Consider the following 22,104-nt stretch of genomic DNA (forward strand, 5'->3'; position numbering starts at 1 on the left):
CTCCAACCCTGCTGCCCATGGGGGATGTTGATTCAGTGCCGGACAGACTCCCTGGGCTGGCCAGCTGGCTGAAGTCCTGTCCCATTCTCTCTGATGGTCCAATGTTTTCTGTCGGTTTTCCATGGCATTTGCTTACTGTCACCTGTAAGGAACAGTACAAAAAAAGTAAATAAAGCAAAATCCTCAAATGGTATTTTTGGAATCACTTTGTTTTCAATGGTAATTCAAGTATTTCAATGGTCAAATTACACATCTTGTTCTAATTATTCTGCCATACCAGGAACAATTTATTAATCTGATCCACCAATAAACTGATTGGACCATAGGCAGATCAGCAAGTTATACAACATTCTTGTTTTAAGTAACAAATATTTCAAACAAAGAAGAAAAAATATCGCCTAAAACGCCTAGTCACAGATATTCCAAATATACTCGATGTCTTCATTATGTTTGCACTATTCTATAGGAAGACTGGTGTTCAATGTGTTGAGTGGCATTTTGTATGGGAGATACGAAAAACACTGGCAAAGGCAATGGCAAAATTTCCAGCTATCCAAAGTGTCCCTATCACAGACTGACAGTTCTTTATGATCCCAGTTTTTGTTATTGAGTTTAAAGGCTTTGCAATGTACTCAATGAATGCCGCGCTCTTTATGTCGTTTCCCAATGTCTTCTTTCTGCAGCTTCTGTCTGAAGAAGTTAGCGAATATACACCATACATTGTGTATATATATTATTTTCACCAAGTATATTTACGTGTTTGTTTGTTTGTTTGTTTATAGAGAAACCACAAAAAGTTAAAGCAAAAAGTATGTATATTGTGGCACGGAGTTGCAATATATACATTTATTTTCTGCTTTGCTGTTGAAAGGTTTTTTTATATTGTTATCTGGCATGTTGCATGGCTAAATGGTATATTTTGCTTTAAATGCCTATAGGCCTATGTGGTGGCTTTAGTTTAAACAACCGTTTAAACAAGCGAGTGTCTTTCGAGTTAGGACACATAATTTGCAGTGTTTCGCCTACTACTTCTGCTCCTTAAGAATTATTCCAGGCGTGTGAGACCTTTCAATCTTCAAAACAACAATATATTTACTGTTAGTACACATCCATCCACGCCCCGACAACAGCCATCCAAAATGTGTAAATACATGTACAACTTATTCTGTCCTTCCAGCCCTCCTTTATACCCTCGCTGTCAGTTTTACTCATTTCGTGTTTATACATGTATTTTTGCACATGTGTTTATCTAAAATAAATTAAAAGTGTTGCTGGAGGAACACATATTTGCTCCTAAATTGCCATTACTGCGTCACCGCTCTGCGCTGTCGATAGATTAACAAGATATAATTGACGATACGCACAATGGCCACTAGAGGTCGCAGATTGGGACTTAATTGGACATAGTTCAGTCTAATTAATCGATCACAGATTCGGTGGAATGATACCCCGTTTCCATGAAATTGCAGCCCCTGTTACAACAAGATTGGTCGATGATATGTAAACTAGTAAACGACCCGGATGTAGCCTATAGAATTTAAGACTCATTTTTGATTTTGTACTGTTTGTAAAGCTTGCATGTAACTGTACTTTTTGCATAATGTGAATATTATGTTATATCTTTATAGTATTATGCAGGTTAGTGTCAATGAATAGTTAGAAGGTTACAGTTGAAATACAGACACATTTGTGGTTTCTTATAATCGTTATTTACGTTTCTATTTTGAATTGAACAGTGAAGATCAAGGCCTATTGTATTACAGGATATATGTCTATATATATAATTTAAATAATACATGTCATTCGTAGTTTAAAAGTTTGTTCAAAACGGGATTATTGCAACACACAAAATAATACACTTTTTATACAGACACTATTTACATAAGGAAATCAATTATCGTGTTATTTCAAGCTTATTAATTTGTTACAATGAACAAGTTGCGATTAACATAAATATCTTATTTAAAATGGTTTTCTAAAAAAACGTAGTCGAGGAAACAAACTAAACTTTATCCTCGTTCACAATTTGTTAATTGCTTTGTATTAATTACTGCTTTTTAAAATTCATATTTATTTGATCTGTGTCAAATAAATAATTCATAACTTTAGTATGTCGCTGTGCATATATTCCCTAACAAGGTTATGTTTGTAGTTTGCAGTACTTAGTCGTGTGATCAGTTTAAAAATAATATTACTGTCCTCCCTAACAGAGACAGAGGCTCCACCAGGTGAAAAGCCAGCTAAAACAGGTAAGACAAATTACCAATTAACTTTTTGTCATTTTCTTCAAATTGTGTTTTGTAAGTTAAAACGTTACTTCACTGAAACATGACCACTACCACATGTTATTTTTCAAAGCACTTTATTTCAATTACATGCAGGTTGTACATGTATGTTCTCTTGATTATTTAATTGTCAGACTTTTTACATTTGCCTAGATATAATTGGGTCATATGACCTAATTATGATTTGTTTATTTTCTTTTCTTTTCTTTCAAATCTAACTTGTTTTCTAATCAACACAACAGTTATGAGCCTCTGGGTCACAAAGAAATGTCCATTGCCCATTGTTCTGAAGCAGTAATGATGGGGAGATGTCTAATTCAATCCAATGTTTAGTTATTCCAAAAATTAAATAAAAACATTATTCATATCAGGGTCAAATGTCATTTAGAATTTCTCCACAGACTGCTGCATTTATACATTTGCAGGCAAAGACACAGTTGTGATATTTGTGGTGAAATACTGAATTTTATACTGAATGTAGTCCAAATTGCGAAGCTAAGTTCCATGTTTGGTAATGTGTTTGTGGTAGAGATAATATGGACTATAACCATTTTTTCATGCTTTTATTTTCTGTCATAAATAAATGTACTTGAATGCAGTTACTTACAATTTATGCAGTTAAAACACCAAAGTAAAAAGTGCAGGTGTACATTCACAACATTTCTGTATTAAATTAATGAAAATATAAGTATACTCAGATTGACAACCCCCCATCAGTCTACAGACTGTTACATACTAACAGATAGTACAGTTACATTTGCAATACTATTGTGGTTGCTATGGATATGGAGTGATCCACTAATGTGACTCCCATATCATTTTGTCTTTTGCTAATATGTTCAGTTTGCAATAAACAAATTCACTCGTTTGGGTCAATGTATAGAAATGTGATTCATTAAGGTTGGATTTTTCCTATTCATCTCTTGTGTTTCCAGTGAAGAAAGCCAAAGGCAAAACAACAAGTATGTACGCTGACTGGGAATGTGCTGCTTTTGGCTGTGTGCAGATTTAGAGCAATTAAATACATAATGGCTTATATTATTTATTTTTGTTCAGAAAATAATAAATTAAATATTTGTGTGGTTTAAATACATTCTTCACTGCTCGCTTTGTAGGTTATACTGAAACTGAAAACATTTTGGTGCTGTAGCAATAGCTTTCCATACCTTCAGCTTTTGAAAATGTGTAACAACAACAACCATAATGGGTAGAGAAATAAACATGGTGGGTCAGGATAAATAAATATTTTGAAAAAGCTTGTTTGAGCTTTCACCTCTGTGACGTCCACACTGGGAGTTGCTTTCCTGCGAAATGGCTCATAGTGCGCTCTTCTGGCCCTCCGTTTCTAGATGTCACCGCTGGCTGTAAAACCGAAGCATCAGTCTATTGACAAATGCACGGCTGTGACAAGCAGTGTCTAAATAAATGAAAGCAGATATGCACATCATTATATACAGGAGAACAAGCTATGCCTCTGAGCATTTCTGAGTTTCCTGCAGATGACACGGCCCTGCTCAGAAGACTAGCTCAAAGGCTCACTTACACTCAAATCTACTGAGAATCCCATCTTCCTTTTTAGTTATTTCAGTCAATATGCCTTTCAAGACAGGCCTGTGCATCTTACTTGATTTACAGCTACCTAGCCATTTTCCCTCAGATTTTGGCCCTCATAATTAATCTTGAAGACATAGGTTTGTCATTACATTCAGCTGTATTCATGAGTCAATGAACCACATTCTGGTCTGCTTTGCATTTGTTACGGTTGCATAATACATAGTGCTTTCCAAAACCATTGCATCTCATAGGAAGTAATTGAATGACTCATTTATTGAACAAACAGTATCTGCACCTTCATTACGATTTAAAGATTTTTGTAAAGTAGCATATTGAGTCAGAGATAATATTTATATTGGATAATTATTATTAATTGCTTCTTCATTAGTTACTTTATAGAATGTACTTTAAACAATGTTAATTAAGCTCTTCACTTGTATTACATGTGCAGAAGACAAAGGGAAGGAAAACAAACAGGAGGAAGGAAGGAAAGGAAAACTTTCTCATGCTGCTGAAGGTATGTGATGAAACTGCATGTTACTGTACCAGGAGTGCAAGGTAGGAAAAGCATATCAAAGGCTAAGTTCCCATGAGTTATATGTTCTTGTGTAACATCTTTTAAAGATATGGAGATCAGAGCTGGCTGGACACTATACTTTTTGGAGGGGGTAAGATGAATAAACTATCAAATAAAATTGTCACAGAAAGGTTGGGAACTTTTCAGCTTAAACCATAGTTGTGCATAAGGCTAAAGCTGACAGACATAAGTGCTGTGGACACCGGCCTTCCCCCTGTACTTTTGGACGGTTTTCTTACAGCACAAGGGAAAAGGCAGGTACACCCATACACTGATTCATACACTGATTTATCATGCGTCATGAAGAGACCTCAAAGATGTGTTTTTCATGTGTAACAACAAAACACAACAGACAAAAAAAAAAAACATTTCAACAAGAGAATCTCACCAAAATCTCGGGTGACATTGTGTTTTAATGTATATTGTTATTGAAGAAGAAACTAAATAGGTTACGGACATTGTTATTGCTTTTGCATTTCTGTTTCTTGCAGTTTCCCAGTCATGATGCTGCCAATGTACTAGAGTAAAGCAAGTGTAGATAGACAAACTCCCATGATTCCTAGCACACTAAACCTATATGTGATGATGACTGCCAGCAGTCACTGCAGTTGATCAAATTAATGATCAAATCTAATACCTGAAATTGGGCTGGTTACACCTGTTACCTCATTTTTACAGTGAGGGAAAAAAGTATTTGATCCCCTGCTGATTTTGTACATTAGCCCACTGACAAAGACATGATCAGTCTATAATTTTAATGGTAGGTGTATTTTAACAGTGAGAGACAGAATAACAACAACAAAATCCAGAAAAACGCATTTCAAAAAAGTTATACATTGATTTGCAAGTTAATGAGGGAAATAAGTATTTGATCCCCTATCAATCAGCAAGATTTCTGGCTCCTAGGTGTCTTTTATACAGGTAACGAGCTGAGATTAGGAGCACTCTCTTAAAGGGAGTGCTCCTAATCTCAGTTTGTGATTGCCAACAAGGGTTTTGCCACCAAGTACTAAGTCGAAGGGGTCAAATACTTATTTCCCTCATTAACATGCAAATTAATGCGTTTTTCTGGATTTTGATGTTGTTATTCTGTCTCTCACTGCTAAAATACACCTACCATTAAAATGATAGACTGATCATTTCTTTGTCAGTGGGCAAACGTACAAAATCAGCAGGGGATCAAATACTTTTTTCCCTCACTGTACCTCAAGCACACATATTTTTACATTTTTTGGTGGCAACTGAGAAGGGAAAGATTCAAACAATGCCTGCCGTTTACAAAGCTGACTTATGAGTTTGCTTCTCACTGATTCCAGTTATGTTTTGCTATGTTTTACATGGTTTTTATTTTTACTTGAGAAGGTTAATGGAGGGTTAAAGTGACTCGAAAGTATAATCCCATACTATAGTATGAATCATAGCTCACACCCTTTAGGACAGGGTAAATAAAACCTAAGTGGCAGGAATAGTATTACAATGAATCTTTAAAAGATTGCCTGTGTCTTGGGTGTCCCCAGCTCATTTAATGTCACAGTCATACATTATGAAATAAACTTCAATGACTCTGTCCTTTTTACTGAGATAGCAGTCAGGGCCCCAGTGGGAATCCCATAAATATGTGAATTTATCTTGGAAGAGAGCTTTCTCCGAATACAAAACCCCTTTTAAAATGTGCAGGCGGAAAAAAAACTCTGACAATTTGACTTATTGTCACCACCTTCACTGCAGCTGCAGGGAGAAAATAAATTCTCTGAATGAATTGTACCAAACTAATTGACTTCACAGGTTGCGGCACTGACTTAATTTCGCTTGTCGCTTAAATGCCTACTGTTTCATTGCATGTCTGTTGAACATTATATTGGAAAAAACTAACAAAGACTGTAGTACAGGTAAATAAATATGATGTGTCTCAGAAAACGAGGCTCCTTCGATGTCTCATTTTATGCTCCTTAAAGTGAATAACTTAAAAGAATAACATATACACACGAAGGAATGCTGTAGCTAAACCTCTATGTTAAAGGAATGTATTTAAGTTGCAACATAATATGAGCAAAAGGTAAACTCTTACTGTATATATTTTGAGCACCATTTGGATCTGAGTGCTCTGCCCAGTTGTTGCATTCCAACAAACCTATTGCCTGACGTGGCTTTCAATGTAAATGGGATATTTATATCTCACATAGATGAGCAGTGTAGGATACGGTCTGAAGGGGCTGCACAGCATTAACCGACTTCTGTTTTTATAGCCAAGGCTGGGAAAAGCCATCATCCTCTACATCTGCTACCAGTGACAAAAGCACACCCACCTCGTGAGTATCGCCCATTACATCCCGAGCTAATGTTTCATATTGCTCACATCATTCAGTGAAAAACAGAAAGTACACGAAGATTTAAGAAAATCATAAATGTTCAATGGAGATACAGTGCAACTGAAAAAAATATTTTCAATGTCTTGACGATAAATTATACTTAATGTTGTATAGCACATGAAGCGGTAAAGCAGGAGACAGCAGAACCCCTGGCTAAGTCAGGTATTTGTGGTTGCTTACATTCTTGATTTACTGACCACTCCCATTTCATTATTATTAACTGTCCTGAACAACAGTGATGCACATACTAGTGGGGCACCAACCTTGAATGCAAATACATCATACCATCTTCATGAAAATTACCCCTTATATATGTATGCATGTTGCACAGTGTAGCAGCATGGTCAAAATCAGTCCTGTCTATTATTGTTATTAATTTTATGTTTGTAATATTTTATTTTAAATTACATATACTTCCATGTTTGCTGGCCCAATTAGTCTCTTACCCATTTGTCAGCCATGGTTGAAATACCATCTGTCTGGCTGTAATGTTCCTTCTTCCACAATACCCACACAAACTATAACAATTAAATAAACTCTTAAACAGTACTTTCTTACAATACAGTTGCGTAAATAAATCTACAATAACAATATGTGGGGTAATTGGGAAAGAAAATAGCAACAATAGAAAAAGCCTAGCCTGTGTATACTGATTCCTGAAAGCATGGCACGTGCAGTAGCTCATCTGTTGCATTTGTGAGTTTCTTTGACAAATCCGTGTTGCATGATGCTAAATGTACTTAAGTTTGCTCTGCAATCTATGTTCGCTGTTATGCAACTAACTTCAAATGATGGTTGTAGTGATGTAACCCAAGGAAAAACTGAACTTCCATAAAGTTTACCTTCTATTTGTATTGATCTGAGGTAGGGAGAATCCATCAGCTAAGATATAGTTATAAATGGAATTCCACAGGATAAAAAGATAAACTCGAAGAGCATGATTAGCCTTTAATGTTATATAGCAATAATCTTCAGATATTACATTTTAAATAATAGTATTTTACAACAAATCCTTACTGATCACATCCTAGACATTTATATTGTTATAGAAATAGTAATTGGTCAGGATATGCTATTATAAAGTATGCTAAATGTGTAATTAATAACTTCTCCTCATTCCCTGCTTACTTCAAGAGCCTATAACTGAAGCACCAGAAACAGGTATTGTTTAACTGATATTTATCAGTGCTGTCATTGGAGTAAAATGAAACTGTCTAAATATCGACCTTTGTATAGTTCTTTGTAACTGACATTTAAAAACCTAAATACCAACCAACAAATCCAATCTGGTAAAACATAAAAAAGCTGCATCATCAATATATTTCACGAGTTGCATATGAATCATAATATTACAGTATTCTTTGAAACAAGCCCGTCTCATAACCTTACGGATCTTTCAAAAGGTAGTGAAAGAGAGACACTCAGAGTGTTTGCTGGATAAACAATATGGCGAAAGAAATAAAGATATTCAGAAAGAAAGCAAACTGTAAACTCTGATTTTGAATAGTCCATGTATTAAAAAGACTGTTGGTTTAATTAGAATGAGAAAATACAATACATTATTTGATGCTCTGCATGCAGCTTATTTCGTGCTTATTTTGTAAATGATGTTGCTTAAAGCAAGCTTTTTAAAATGTATTCAATTATTATGGTTGATGTTGCATAAGAGGTTCCTGAGCAACTGCAGGTCCTATAGATCAGTGAATATGACAAACTGCACATTTCACTGAGCTCATTATACATGAGGATCTAATATGGTACACGAAGCGGTCGTTCCTGAAATAGGTTTAAATCTGTACAAATGGTGTATGACATTATGATGTTAACAAGTAGTTTAAGAAGTGTGTTTTACATTACATTTACAATATTTAACATGCATTTAAACATTTAGCCATCTGTTTCAGTTACTTGCTCTTTATGTTCAGTATGACAAATACATTACTATTATGGTGATGAAGAAGACTGGGATGGTGATGATGTAATAAGACCTCACAAGACCAGAGCATTAATTCCTAGATTCGGATGATAAATCTTTGCAGTAAAACACCAGAACAAAAAACGTGTCCTTTATGATTTGTAATGTGGAATGTGACAGTTTTGGCAGCACTCTTATCATTTGCACTCAGTTTCAGTGAGCCTGTTGAAATACTCCAAGCTGAGGTACATGTAATTATTTCTGTCATTAACATGTTATATTAGGACCCTCCCAGGATTTTATTTTTCATCTCTTGCAATACAAAATACCAAGAGACTTATAATACATTAGAGCTGTCATCCTGCATAGCTGTTAACAAAGCCCCAATCTAAGTAATAGCTAACTGTACACGATTTCTTTCAACCCGCATTCAGATCAGATTGTCTTCTGTATATTGAAGCATATATACTTTTTACATATTAAAAATAAACTTAAAAAAACACCTGCCTCGGGTGATTCATCTCATGACACTTGATTTCACTCCCCTGTTGCTTCTACTTCTTGGAGGAAATGTGATGTCAACTGTTGCATTATGGTAATTAGGCCTTTCTGTATTACACAACCTCTTCCTGACGTATAGGCAAACCGGCTGAGCCTGAGAAGAAGGCAGCTAAAGAGGAGAGAGGGAAAGGTAAAGAGCTAATCTGTGCTCTGTGTGTCAGATATGCCTGTTTGTAATCTGAAATATGGACTTTTTTTTAATATATACTTGTCTGATCAAAAGTGTGAAATCATTATTTTTCTTTCCAGAAAAGGACTTGAAAATTTCAAAACCACCAAGTGAGTATTGATAGTGAAGTCTCCGCTGTGCCAAATGTGTTGATTACATCACTGCTTTAAAAACACAGCTTCGATGCTTTTTTGAATGTGATTCTTCTTTCTTTTTCTAAGACACTTTCAGACATATTATGACTCATGACTGATCTCATCACACTCCCATCTGATCCTTTCTCTAAATATAGTTGATATACTTCATAATGGTGAATAGATACATACATCCCTATTCTCAGGATTAACCTATACGCAAGTTAAAATATTCTCGATTTAAAAGGTTTAACAAATGAAATACTCTTTTACATGTCACATTGTTTCATAAAATATTTCCTAGATCAAATTGAAAATGTGATCAATTTACTAATTAAAAATTCCAGCCTCATCAGTGGCACTAACCTGGCCATCAGACTCTTAAGTAAGCTGTAGTAGCTGCTCGGCGTTATATAATTTACTATGATAGGAAACACATTTCTATGTAAAACAATCGGTGATCAGTGTGTTCTCTTGTCTGATTTGTGTAATTTCCATCTATGTTAAACAGCCAATATAAATATGTCTGTTTCCTCAGAGTTATATGATTTGTTTTCATGTGTTTCATGTGTAGACTCTCCTGCTATTAATGAAATTGAAAAGGTTGTCACTCGAAATGAGACCCAAGCAGCCTAAGTATGAATCAAGCCTTTCGCAGGTATTCAGTCACGTCCACTGGTAAACTCCACTGAACGGATTAAAAAAAGCTGAGACTATGTTGTAAAAAAAATAAAAAATACAATGAATTCATATTAAAATAAAATAATCATTACAAAACTTGCTAATGATATTACAAAAATTCCAGTCTGAATAGAGTGAAACAATAACTGGAAAAGATTAATTAATGTACAACCCTTCCACGTGCCGGTCAGTCCAGTTCAGTCCAGTTCAGTTCAGTTCAGTCCAGTTCAGTCCAGTTCAGTTCAGTCCAGTTCTCCAGCTCTGCCTTTCACCCCCACTCTCCTCACAGCCTTCAAAGCTCTCTTATCACTGCAGAAACATGATGAATGAAACAACTATTGGGATGGCAATTTGCAGTCGACAGCCAAATATAAATATATGTGGTGATGCCCAAATATAAACAAAATGAATGAAGTACAAATCAGTTTTGAATGTTTTCACCAAAAACGAAATACATCAATGATGATATAGTTGTCCATTGTCCATCCTAATTATGGGCTATACTGATTAGGAGTTTGGTTTCTCTTCCTCTTGTTTCTCTACTAGCACATTTTGCACATTACCACTGTATTAAAACCACGTCCACTTGTAGACACTTTTTCACTTTTGACCTTAAGGAGTCATGTGCATGAAAATCCCATTTTACAGTGATAAACCTCCAACATCAGGAGATCCAGTCTTATCACTGTGTTGGGTACAGCTGTATGGTGATAGCTCCATAATGGTGTAAAGCTTGTGTGTTGTAGGTGAAGTAAGTGGGTGGTACCACAGCAATGATAATGAGAGACTCAAATAATTATATACCATTCGATGTTGTTTGCTACTTGTTCATTTTTGTAACTTTCCCTAGAGTTTTAATCATATTTCCTCCTAACAAGCGATTATGATTTTGGAGTATGTTCTTGGCTTCAAGTCTTCTTAGTAATTATAATTACTTTGACCTTCAAAAAAGCACAGAAATGTAAAGCACATTTTTAAGTTAGCAGCTCTTTTCTTCCCTTCTCATCTTACCTAATTAATAATGTTTTCTGATAACACTTATGATCTTAAGAAGCCTCTAATGATGTGATTCTGTTCACAGTGTGTTCCTGGTTCTGTGTATTGCTTATTTTGATGTTCTGTCCTGGGCTTCATCTTATTTCTCTTGCAATCCAGAGAATAATAATTTTACTGTCATTTGTCTTTCAGAGGACTTCTGTTCCGTGCTGTGATAATTGGCATTGGAATGCATTGGTCTCATTAGTTAAGAATAAGGGGCTCGGAGAATGTTAAATGAGATTCTTCCCAATTATTTATGAATCTGCAATAAATGCCTTAATAGCACAGATGACATACAGTACTGTGCAAAAGTTTTAGGCCAGTGTGAAAAAATGCTGTAAAGGAAGAATGCTTTCAAAAATAGACATGTTAATAGATTATATTTATCAATTAACTAAATGCGAGTGAGTGAACAGAAGAAAAATCACATCAAGTCCATATTTGGTGTGACCACCCTTTGCCTTCAAAACAGCATCAATTCTTCTAGGTTCACTTGCACATAGTTTTTGAAGGAACTCGGCAGGTAGGTTGGCCCAAACATCTTGGAGAACTAAGCACAGTTCTTCTGTGGATTTAGGCAGCCTCAGTTGCTTCTCTCTCTTCATGTAATCCCAGACAGACTCGGTGTTGAGATCAGGGCTCTGTGGGGGCCATACCATCACTTCCAGGACACCTTGCTCTTCTTTACGCTGAAGTTTGTTCTTAATGACTTTCGCTGTATGTTTGGGGTCATTGTCATGCTGCAGAATAAATGTGGGGCCAATCAGATGCCTCCCTGATGGTATTGCATGATGGATAAGTATCTGCCTGTACTTCTCAGCATTGAGGAGACCATTCCTTCTGACCAAATCCCCAACTCCATTTGCAGAAATGCAGCCCCAGACTTGCAAGGAACCTCCACCATGCTTCACTGTTGCCTGCACTCATTCATCAAACAAACTGCCTTCCGCTACAGCCAACTATTTCAAATTTTGAAATACCTGCTGCCATTTTTCTGCACCCCAGTTCCTGTGTTTTCATGCATAGTTGAGTCGCTTGGCCTTGTTGCCACGTCGGAGGTGTGGCTTCCATGAATGCCACTTCTGACCAGACTTCTACGGAAAGTATATGGGTGTATCAGGGTCCCACTGTTTTCTGCCAATTCTGAGATGATGCTGGACATCTTCTGATTGTGAAGGGAAGTAAGCATGATGTGTCTTTCATCTGCTGCAGTAAGTTTCCTTGGTCGACCACTGCGTCTACGGTCCTCAACGTTGCCCATTTCTTAGCGATTTTTCAAAAGAGCTTGGACAGCACATTTGGAACCCCTATCTGCCTTGAAATGTCTGCCTGGGGGAGACCTTGCTGATGCAGTATAACTACCTTGTGTCTTGTTGCTGTGCTTAGTCTTGCCACGGTGTATGACTTTTGACAGTAAACTGTCTTCCGCAACCTCACCTTGTTAGCTGAGTTTGGCTGTTCCTCCCCCAGTTTTATTCCTCCTACACAGCTGTTTCTGTTTCAGTTAATGATTGTGCTTCAACCTACATATTGAATTGATGATCATTAGCACCTGTTTGGTATAATTGTTTAATCATACACCTGACTATATGCCTACAAAATCCCTGACTGTGTGCAAGTGTACCTAGAAGAATTGATGCTGTTTTGAAGGCAATGGGTGGTCACAACAAATATGGATTTGATTTAGATTTTTCTTCTTTTCACTCACTTTGCATTTAGTTAATTAATATAATATCTTAACATGTCTATTTTTGAAAGCATTCTTACTTTACAGCATTTTTTCCCACCTGCCTAAAACTTTTGCACAGTACTCTACATAATACAGCCTATAGATTCTGGTCTGCTTGGAGGAAAGCACATTTTATTAGTAAAAGACATACATAAATAGATACAGTACATTTTTCTTAAAATGAGGCTTCCCTGGAGGAACTGGTATGTAATGCCTTTTTGTTAAAAATAAAATAATGTAAGTAAAATAAATCAATTAATACACAAATACATTTTATTTATTTTACATGAGTTAAATCTCTATTAATTTAATCCATTCATGTTTGAGAACCTTGTGTGGCTTTCTTTGGACTACTGTAGCATTAAACTAGTCATTTTGTGAAGGAACAGAAGGTATAAAAAGATGTAGAAGCTAAAATGCATAACATTTGAAAGAGAGCTGTTAAGCCTTTTTACAAAGCAGCCAGACTGCAATGCTCACATTTAAATTGTTCGTCCATTAATAAGGTGCCTGCATGTGCCTTTAACTTCTTGAACTATGGGAAAAACTGACACAGAAAGATTGTTTTATGTATAGAACTTAAAAATAGAAAATAATGATTCACTATCTCTCCTTCTCCCTTCCCTATCTCTCAGCCTTCTTCCCATCATAAAAAAATGCACAACCTGCCATTTCCTATGCACTGTAAATATTATTTTGTGTCTCTTGTTAGTTTCTCCTCAGTGAGGAGGAACAGTGCTTCAGTGTATTTCTTGAGAAAGACATTGAAATTCCTGGGTTCCGCTGTCGTCAAGCAGTTCAGTAGGCTTGAAACTACAGTGTATTAGTGATCGAAGTGTATCCGTAGTGTAATGAGAAAAAGAGGGTTTGCTGATGCTGATGTTATTAAACTTTTCAAACAGATAACTCAGTTTTCTTAAACATTTACCAGAATCATTTCAATACAACTGTTGCAAAATTTGTCAGAAGTATGCCAAACTGATTTCTGTTCATTTTCCTCTCTACAAAACAAGAGGCTGCAGCCAAAGATTCGAAGCAAGGCAAAAGTAAGCCATAGTATATTGTATTTACTTCTAATGCTAGGAGATTGTTTCACAACCTAATAGTTTACCTTCCAACTAACATCAATCAGGACACACATGTGCTTTAGTTTAAAAATGTGTTGTGTTTAATATAGATTCTGTTTTTTGGGGTTATTTTTAACATATTAGGGGATAAATGTGACAACGCAAAAATCACAAAAGTACATTTGCTACCAACCTGTTCTGTGTGAATGAAAACCCAGTGATAAAACAGTTCAAGCACAGATTTGGAAATTAGAGATATTGGGATGCTGCTATACAGCATTCAGTGTGCAGCACAAATGCCCATATGGGTTCCTTTAGTTAACCATCATTAGACAATAAGATGAGAGACCATAAAACCTCACTGTTTCTTTGCTAATATTTATGTTTTTTATGAACAGTTTGTCAATCCTAGATAAGCGATCATAATAAATCAGAAGATTACTGTCAGGTCGACGTGTAATATTATAAGCGAAGGTGTTTTGGAACTTGAAAATAAACCACTTTCTTTTTTCTATGCTTTACAGGTAGCATGCGTTACTTTCAGTGCGTTTTTGTCGACGGAAACAACAACCACTACCCTGCCTATCCCTTCACACCTGTGCAGAGCCCCCAGCCCGCAGAGAGGAAGTCCAGGGCCCCGGGACATTAGGACATGGACAGCACTATGGAGTTAATTTTGCACTACAGACCTTGCCCCAAGGTTTGCATAACCAGTGCAGTGATCCACGTGGATCGTCAGCATCTTAAGGGGTTTTCACTGTTAGCAGAGACTGAAATCGGACTGGCAGGATGAGCAGTGGGGTTTTTTTCTAGAAAAGGGTAGAGCTTTTTTGGTGATGGAGCATGTCTATACCCCATTCCTTTGTTAACAGCTAGGCGTATGTTTGATGTCAATCCATGTTTTCAAGTCAATGATTGCGTTGAATTAAAAAGAAAGTGTCAGTTATTTTTGCATGTAAGAATCTACTCTGATTAAGAACATGTAATATGAAAAAGTATGTTTGTTTTTTTAACCAACATTCAAAAACTAAATAATGATGTAATATCTGTGATGTCATCTTGACCATAATTCTTAACTTTTCTTTGTTACAGGCTCATTATTTTGACCACAAAGTTCTCGTTCATAATTTCTCTAAAGTTAAATCAGTATATGCAAAGAGTATTATAAAATACAAAAAAACTAAACAAGAAAAACTAAAAGTAACATTTGTATTGAAGAGGTCTAATTTTCTGTATAAAGATGTATATACTGAAAATATGATTAATTGTAACATGATAGCATCAGTATTTGTCATTATCCTTATAGTTTTTTTAAATACCTATTTATTTTTCATGCATTTCATGTTCTCACTGTGATAATTGGCCATTTACATTGGCATTCAAATTCTATTTCTCTGTCACTGTGCACAGTATGGTTATGCAGAAGTGCATGATACAATTTCTATCAATCAATAATTTGTTTTCATTAACTACATCACACACCTTCACATTCCCATACTATGCACAGGGATAGAGTTCAGGCAGTCAAATGACAGTTTATGTATTAATCATAAAAAGTAGAGCTACATAATATTACAGAATCATACGCTATATAATTTTTAAACTAAGAAACAAGAAGAGCCTTGTAGTTTTAGCTAGCTTAAACAGGCCAGTGAAGAAACTGAGATGTCATTGTGACTCTGTTGCCTAATGTTGTCAAAGCTGTTTCTCTGTTGTGACTTCACTCTGAGAAGTCCGTCTTTCCTGTGTTTTGTATGCCTTTGTGAATATGTTTCAGTGCACTGCCTTGTTGCTTTGTCTGCTTTGTCTTTACTGAAAAATACATTTCTGGAATTATATATATATACACACACACACACACACACACACACACACACAATTTGCCATTATTGCTCCTTAAAATAGTATTGGTTTCCAGGTTTCCAGAGTTTCACATATAATTTGCACACCATGTTTGGCAGTAAAAAAAAAAATATTATTTATTAATGTACTTATTTTTATTCAACACACCTTAATTATTTCACTGATGTTAAGGAGTTATCTAACTAAACATCAAGGATTGTTTGATGGGAATGAGATACACAGCAGTCATATTTAACTGTTCAAAGCTGACACCAGTGAATTACAGGGAAAACTAACATATAACTGTCTCAGAATTTGCCTTTCATTTGGTTTGTCATTCTGTAAAATATCCAGTTATATAATTTTAGTCTCAAAATATGTAATATGTTTCAGTGATAATTCTAATTTAATCTGGTTAAAGGTGCTGATTGGCAATTCTGAAGAAATGTATCCCAAACTATCTGCATGGCTTTGGAGGGAAACAAGTGTTCTGTGTAGTTTTGCTTCTTCATTTACTTTTGAGAGCAAAACCGGGGGTTCCTCAAAATACATTGTTATACTTCACCGTGTGTTCATGTCAAATGGCTATGTCAGGTTATGGCACAATGTAACATAATGAGTGACCTGCACTTGTGTATAATGTGACACACACAGATGCATACCTGTTTCATTTTTAGCCCAGTTGAGTTCATGTTTTCATCGTTTGTAGAGCAGAAGACAAAGGACGTTTTTTGGATGAACAGACGATCTGCATATTGTCCTCTAGGATGAGCAGGTGGTGCGCGGCTGATTCAGATAGCGTGCCTTTGGCTTTTCTGTTCCCATCGTGAGCAGTTCTCAAACGTTTAGGTTATAAGTCTTAATAAATCATTTGAATTCAATACCCGAGCTCAGCCTGTCTCCAAGGCTGCAGTGTCTGACGTCACTCACGCCTGCAGCAAAATCATCTACAAAAGCACGCACCTGAAGTTGTCATATCTCAGGCAGCTGTGAGAGACATCAGGTTATAGACATTATCTTTCAGGACACTTCTCCCTGCATAATTGCAAAATGACATGAGAAAGTATGAGCATGTTATTGTAACAGATGAAGCATATTGTCTAGAACCCCACTGTTTACTCTCTAAAGTAAGTGAGTCTTTTTGCTGCTTTGCATTTGTCTGTAAAGGAATGAGGTAAGAGTTGTGTGCAATGCTGTTCATCCACAGAGTACTGTAGATAGTAAGTACACATCCTCTTTTAGCATGTCTGTGCACGACAACAACAAGAAGTCAGAAAAGAGATGTACAGCTAGCAAGTGAAAACATTTAATAACTCTTGTAAACATAAGGTAGACATAGGTGTGAATGTAAATGCAAGTAGACATAAGCTTCTCGATTGTCATCACTGCTGTTTTCTGCGTGCTTTACAGGATCTATTATTTATACAATTAATTTAAATCCAGAATAAGTACCAAAAAAAAAAAAAATGTCCAAGGGAGGAATCATTACATTGGCATCACTGTTTTAAGTGTCTGATCATGATTAACGATAATACTGAACAAGGACAAAATATAATCTGGAAAATGTCCATAAATACATTCTAACTTCATAGGCATTCAATAAAATCCCAAAAGGACGTGGTATGTTAAATTACATTTAATTATATATCAGAATTAATTACATAATTTAATTTGTTACCAGTATATATTATATATTCTATAAATATATGGTTTGTGTTTTGAATATGTTCAACAGGCATGTAATTTATTGTTGATTTCAACTGTAAAATCAGACTGTGGGAACCTTTATACCGTTATGATACAACTGATGGGACAGACTGTAGCAGCTATTTGGAAATGAGATCAGTGTAAAAACTACATATATACATATATTGTGGAAGAAATCAAAAGAAGAGTAAAAATGGGATGGCGTGCATTTGGAAGAAAGGAAATCTATCCATTTGCATGAAGAGAAAAATTATTTTGATCAATGCATACTACCAGTGCTCACTTATGGCTGTGAAAACTGGTCAATGATCCAGTATGCTTGGAATAACAAGAAGAGATAGAGAAATAAATTAATGGATCGAAGAACAAACAACAATATGTGAAATCACTGAAAGTAAGAATGTTAAAATAGCAAAGGAAGATATTGAATGGATCCCAAGAGATGAAAACAGACCTAAAAGATGACCACATAAAAGATGGAAAGATGGAATGATAAACTCTGCAGCCTTGACATGGAAAACAGCCTGTAGATCTAAACAAGTAGGAAAATCTTGCAGAGGCCTTTATCCAGCAGTGGATCGATACAGGCTGATGGAGAATTTTAATTAATTAATTAATTAATTTATCTATCAAAGGAAATATAACAAGTTAAATCATGTCAAATTTAAATCAAATAAACATCAGTATATCATTAATAGGTACTATTTGAAGGGTGGACAGCAGTTCAGATACACTGAGGGACAAACTGAAGACACAGAAGAAAGCAGGGCAGTGTATCTTACCTTCAGATGTCTTCTAATGCCAACATACAAGCATAGCTAATTTATATGATCTGCATGTCTTGATTTAGGGCCAGATTAAATCAAAACTTTGACCCACCCGCTAATAGAAAACTATAAACCTGTACATCATAGCGGTTACATTTATGATTAGAAGAAAGTGGCATGTTACTAAAAATGAAGCCACAACTGAGTATAGTTCTGTAGTTTTCTATAAGTGGGTGTGTCAAAGTTTTGATTTAATCTGGCCCAAAGTGCTAGTGTTCAGCTAAATTATAGAAAACAATGCATGCTGGGAATGGGGAGAGTGCTCTGAACCTTGTTTCTCTTCACTGCTCAAGTTCATTATTCTGCACACAAGAGAAAATGGCTGTGTCATTTATCTCAGGAAAAATTCGGACTGAATTCTGACATAACTGAAGAATTTGGAAATGAATACATATACGCATGCCTTGACAGGGTAATGATTTTGGACTTTAAAAGAACAGAACACCATGCCTACAACTGAGGGGCTGGTTCTTCAGAATAGTATTGTCTGGTTGCATTGGCGTGATTAATGAGATCTGCCTGTTGAGACCAGTTTTAAACACTCTTCCCAGCTACTGAACAAAATGGCACTTGGGTTGACGAATGGGAGATTCCTAAGGTGCTTCTGTAAGGAAAGTGGTGGGGCGGAGAGGGGAAACAGGCAAACACTTTATCATGTTCATCTATAGCTCAATCCTTGGCTCCTTTAACAATGTATTCATTAAATTAAGTGACCAGCTGACAGAGCTATAAAACAGTGAATGTGTAAAAATGGTGTTTGGTAAGTGAGTTGTATTAAATGGAAATGGGATAATGCTGAAAACTTGTCTAATATGAGAAACGATGGAGAGTTATTCCTAAAAGACTTATTGATCTGTTTGTTTGGTTTATAGTACTTTGCTTTAGACATGCATGGAGGTTTTACTGTTAGAGAACTAGGTAGGAATGTGTCATTGTCATCAGAAAGCACAGGCATCCTTGTGTAAAACAAATAAATAAGGACTATTGTTAGACTGCATTTTTCCTGTGCTTTTAGAGGAAATTTACATATTATATTTTGTGCAGTAACCAGATTCAATGGTGCTTCCATAGTGCTCACTTGTAGGCTGAATGTTAAAGATCTGTAGATGTCTTGCTCTGCGTCACATACCAAAGTGTAGATGCTGTAATGCCTTGTGGCATGGTTTAGTTTTCCAGTTAACACTTTTACAAAATGACTGTGAACACTGGAAGGAAATGTGTTGAAAGAGATTTGATTGTAATGTGTTGTATTTGCCTGTTACAAGTAGGGATTATAGATCTATCACACTTTATTCTGAAATGATAGTCTCCAAAGAAACACATTAAAAAAGTAATTAATGCATTGAAATATCAACTTCTGGTTAATCCTTTAATAGTATAAAAAGCAAGTATTTAATGTCATTGATATTTTAATAGAAATCAATATTTTAAAAATAAATAAAAAGCTGATGCAGTACCATATCTTTCTGTTGTTCAAAAATGTGATTATTTTTGTTGTTGATATTGCAAGAAGGGAGCCCTTAAAATAAACAGTTTGATCTCTCACTCTGCATACATCTGCCTTCTTTCCATAATGATTTGAATCTGTCGTCAAATCGGCATTTCTCCTCTTCCTCCCCCTCAGATTTGGTGGATTAAAAGAAGCATTGATTTAACAAAGACAGTATATTTATAGTATCTACAGTTTCCCAGCTGTTGTGTAATTATCTCAGAAATTTGGCAACATTTGATGTGATTTTTTTTAAATTTGTATTTGATGTGATTTCTTTTTAAATTTGTATTTCAATTTCATCATGTCAACCACAGTATATATATATATATATATATATATATATATATATATATATATATATATGATGATATTTAGACCTTAGCACTGAGCTGCTTTGTGATATTGGCAGAAAACGGAGATGACAATTAATTTGAAAACATTCATTGCTTTACTTTGGATGTCACGTCAGACAGCAGCAGAGGCACTCATAGCAAAGTCTTTCAAATGATATATTTTGAGATTGCTTTTGACTTCTCACTGAATCCATATAAAATCAATTGTTGCTTAGACAACAATAACATTGGGATCCCAGTAATCTTTGACTATGAGACTGGATATCTGTTAATGGGACAGATTGCTATTGGCAGTATATTTAAAATTGTCCCCAGGTGTCTTTTAAAAGAGTGAAATGTTTGAAGTGTGCTGGATACACTGACATGTTAAGCCCAGTGGAAGATGGCAACAGTAAAACTTGTCTATAGCTGCAGCAATAAAGGCCACATTGCAAAAAACAAATCTGTTGTAGAGTTTAAATACCAATAAAATGAATGCCACGGGTTCCAAAGGATAATCACACTTGACATTTTTATTGCTGTTGTTCCCCCACATTTGAGACTCACAACCTTGTGCGCTGTTGGAACTGCCAATGAACACTGTGTTATTTAGTTGGATGACATCAATCTGATTTATAAATCAAGATTAAACATTCATTGCACATTTCAAAATAAAATCCAACAATTTAAAAGGCCAAGGCAATAGCTTGCACCTTAATTACTGTATTGTGTTATTTGATAGAGGAGCCGTCGTTGTAACATTTGCATAGGCTATAAATCCCACACAATTCTTCATATCTTATTCAGCACAACACAAAGGAAGCATTACATGAACAGAATCAAAATATTTCCAGCAGAGGTGATTTCTTCTTCAGCTCAGCATCACATTTCAGAGTTCTCATATTTTTGCAATTAAAAATATATATATAAATATAATTTTATGCAAGGGTTGTTTTTTCTTTGTTGTTATGAGTAATTTAAAGACAATTTAATTTATTTATATGTATTCAATTGAATGTAGTTTTTGGTTTGGGTTTAATGCATTTCGTGTAATAACACACCAGGTTTTTTTTTATTGTTTTTTAAGTTTCAGTAACTTCAGTAACAAGGACACACTGAAAGATTACTTTGTGGATTGCCATCGGGGATTGTCTCATCTAAACAGATTTCTCCATTGCTATTTTTAACACATACACATTTTACAGGAGCTGTGCTTTCACAGTCTTCTGAGATGGAAATGTTTTATCATCTACTGAGAACTGTGTGTTTTGAATGTGATCCAGCAGGCACATGTGGCCAGACAGACACTTGCTCTTGTACTAGGTTGTATTAATTCAGCCCTCACCCTAAATGATCTGTCTCTGACACATATGAACTCCCAAACTCCCAGCATACTTCAAGAAAGATATCGTTGCTCTAGAGGCAGTTCAGAGGAGAGCAACCAGACTCCCAAACTCCCAGCATACCAATTCACATTGGTACCATGTGCAAGGACAGAGCAAAGAATTCCAGGTGCTCTTATTTCATACAGTCCTGTTTGGATTGACTAAAAACCTTGAGAATGTCATTTGAGTTATTTACTTTTTGTTGTTCTACTTGAGATATCTATGAATACTATTAAGCTATATATAAGAACATAAAAACATAAGAAAGTTTACAAATGAGAGGCCATTTGACCCATCGTGCTCGTTTGGTGTCCATTATTACCTAAGTGATCCAAGGATTCTATCTAGTCTATTTTTAAATGTTCCCAAATTGTCGTTTCAAACACATCACTGGGGAGTTTGTTCCAGATTGTGACGACTCTCTGTGTGAAGAAGTGTCT

The 22,104-nt window shown here is 35.6% G+C and overlaps 1 protein-coding gene across 18 annotated transcripts in view; it reads left to right on the forward strand.

Moving 5' to 3' along the window:
• LOC136751619 (triadin) overlaps positions 1-20,000 on the forward strand; it is a 60,255-nt gene extending 40,255 nt beyond the window's left edge. For 9 of the 18 annotated variants that reach the window (XM_066707407.1, XM_066707448.1, XM_066707365.1 and 6 more), the window contains 11 exons: positions 783-809; positions 2,211-2,249; positions 3,221-3,247; positions 4,291-4,356; positions 6,663-6,725; positions 6,900-6,947; positions 7,920-7,946; positions 9,341-9,391; positions 9,511-9,540; positions 14,026-14,058; positions 14,604-20,000. In XM_066707407.1, the coding sequence (XP_066563504.1) occupies positions 783-809; positions 2,211-2,249; positions 3,221-3,247; positions 4,291-4,356; positions 6,663-6,725; positions 6,900-6,947; positions 7,920-7,946; positions 9,341-9,391; positions 9,511-9,540; positions 14,026-14,058; positions 14,604-14,728 (536 nt within the window). In that variant the 3' untranslated portion in view covers positions 14,729-20,000. Of the gene's footprint in view, positions 1-782; positions 810-2,210; positions 2,250-3,220; positions 3,248-4,290; positions 4,357-6,662; positions 6,726-6,899; positions 6,948-7,919; positions 7,947-9,340; positions 9,392-9,510; positions 9,541-10,138; positions 10,223-14,025; positions 14,059-14,603 lie in introns of all 18 variants that reach the window. The other 9 variants (XM_066707461.1, XM_066707397.1, XM_066707483.1 and 6 more) reach the window with 7 other exon arrangements.
• Positions 20,001-22,104: the final 2,104 nt, after the last annotated feature.

The sequence above is a fragment of the Amia ocellicauda genome, chromosome 1, assembly GCF_036373705.1.
Source record: "Amia ocellicauda isolate fAmiCal2 chromosome 1, fAmiCal2.hap1, whole genome shotgun sequence".
Lineage (NCBI taxonomy): Eukaryota > Metazoa > Chordata > Actinopteri > Amiiformes > Amiidae > Amia > Amia ocellicauda.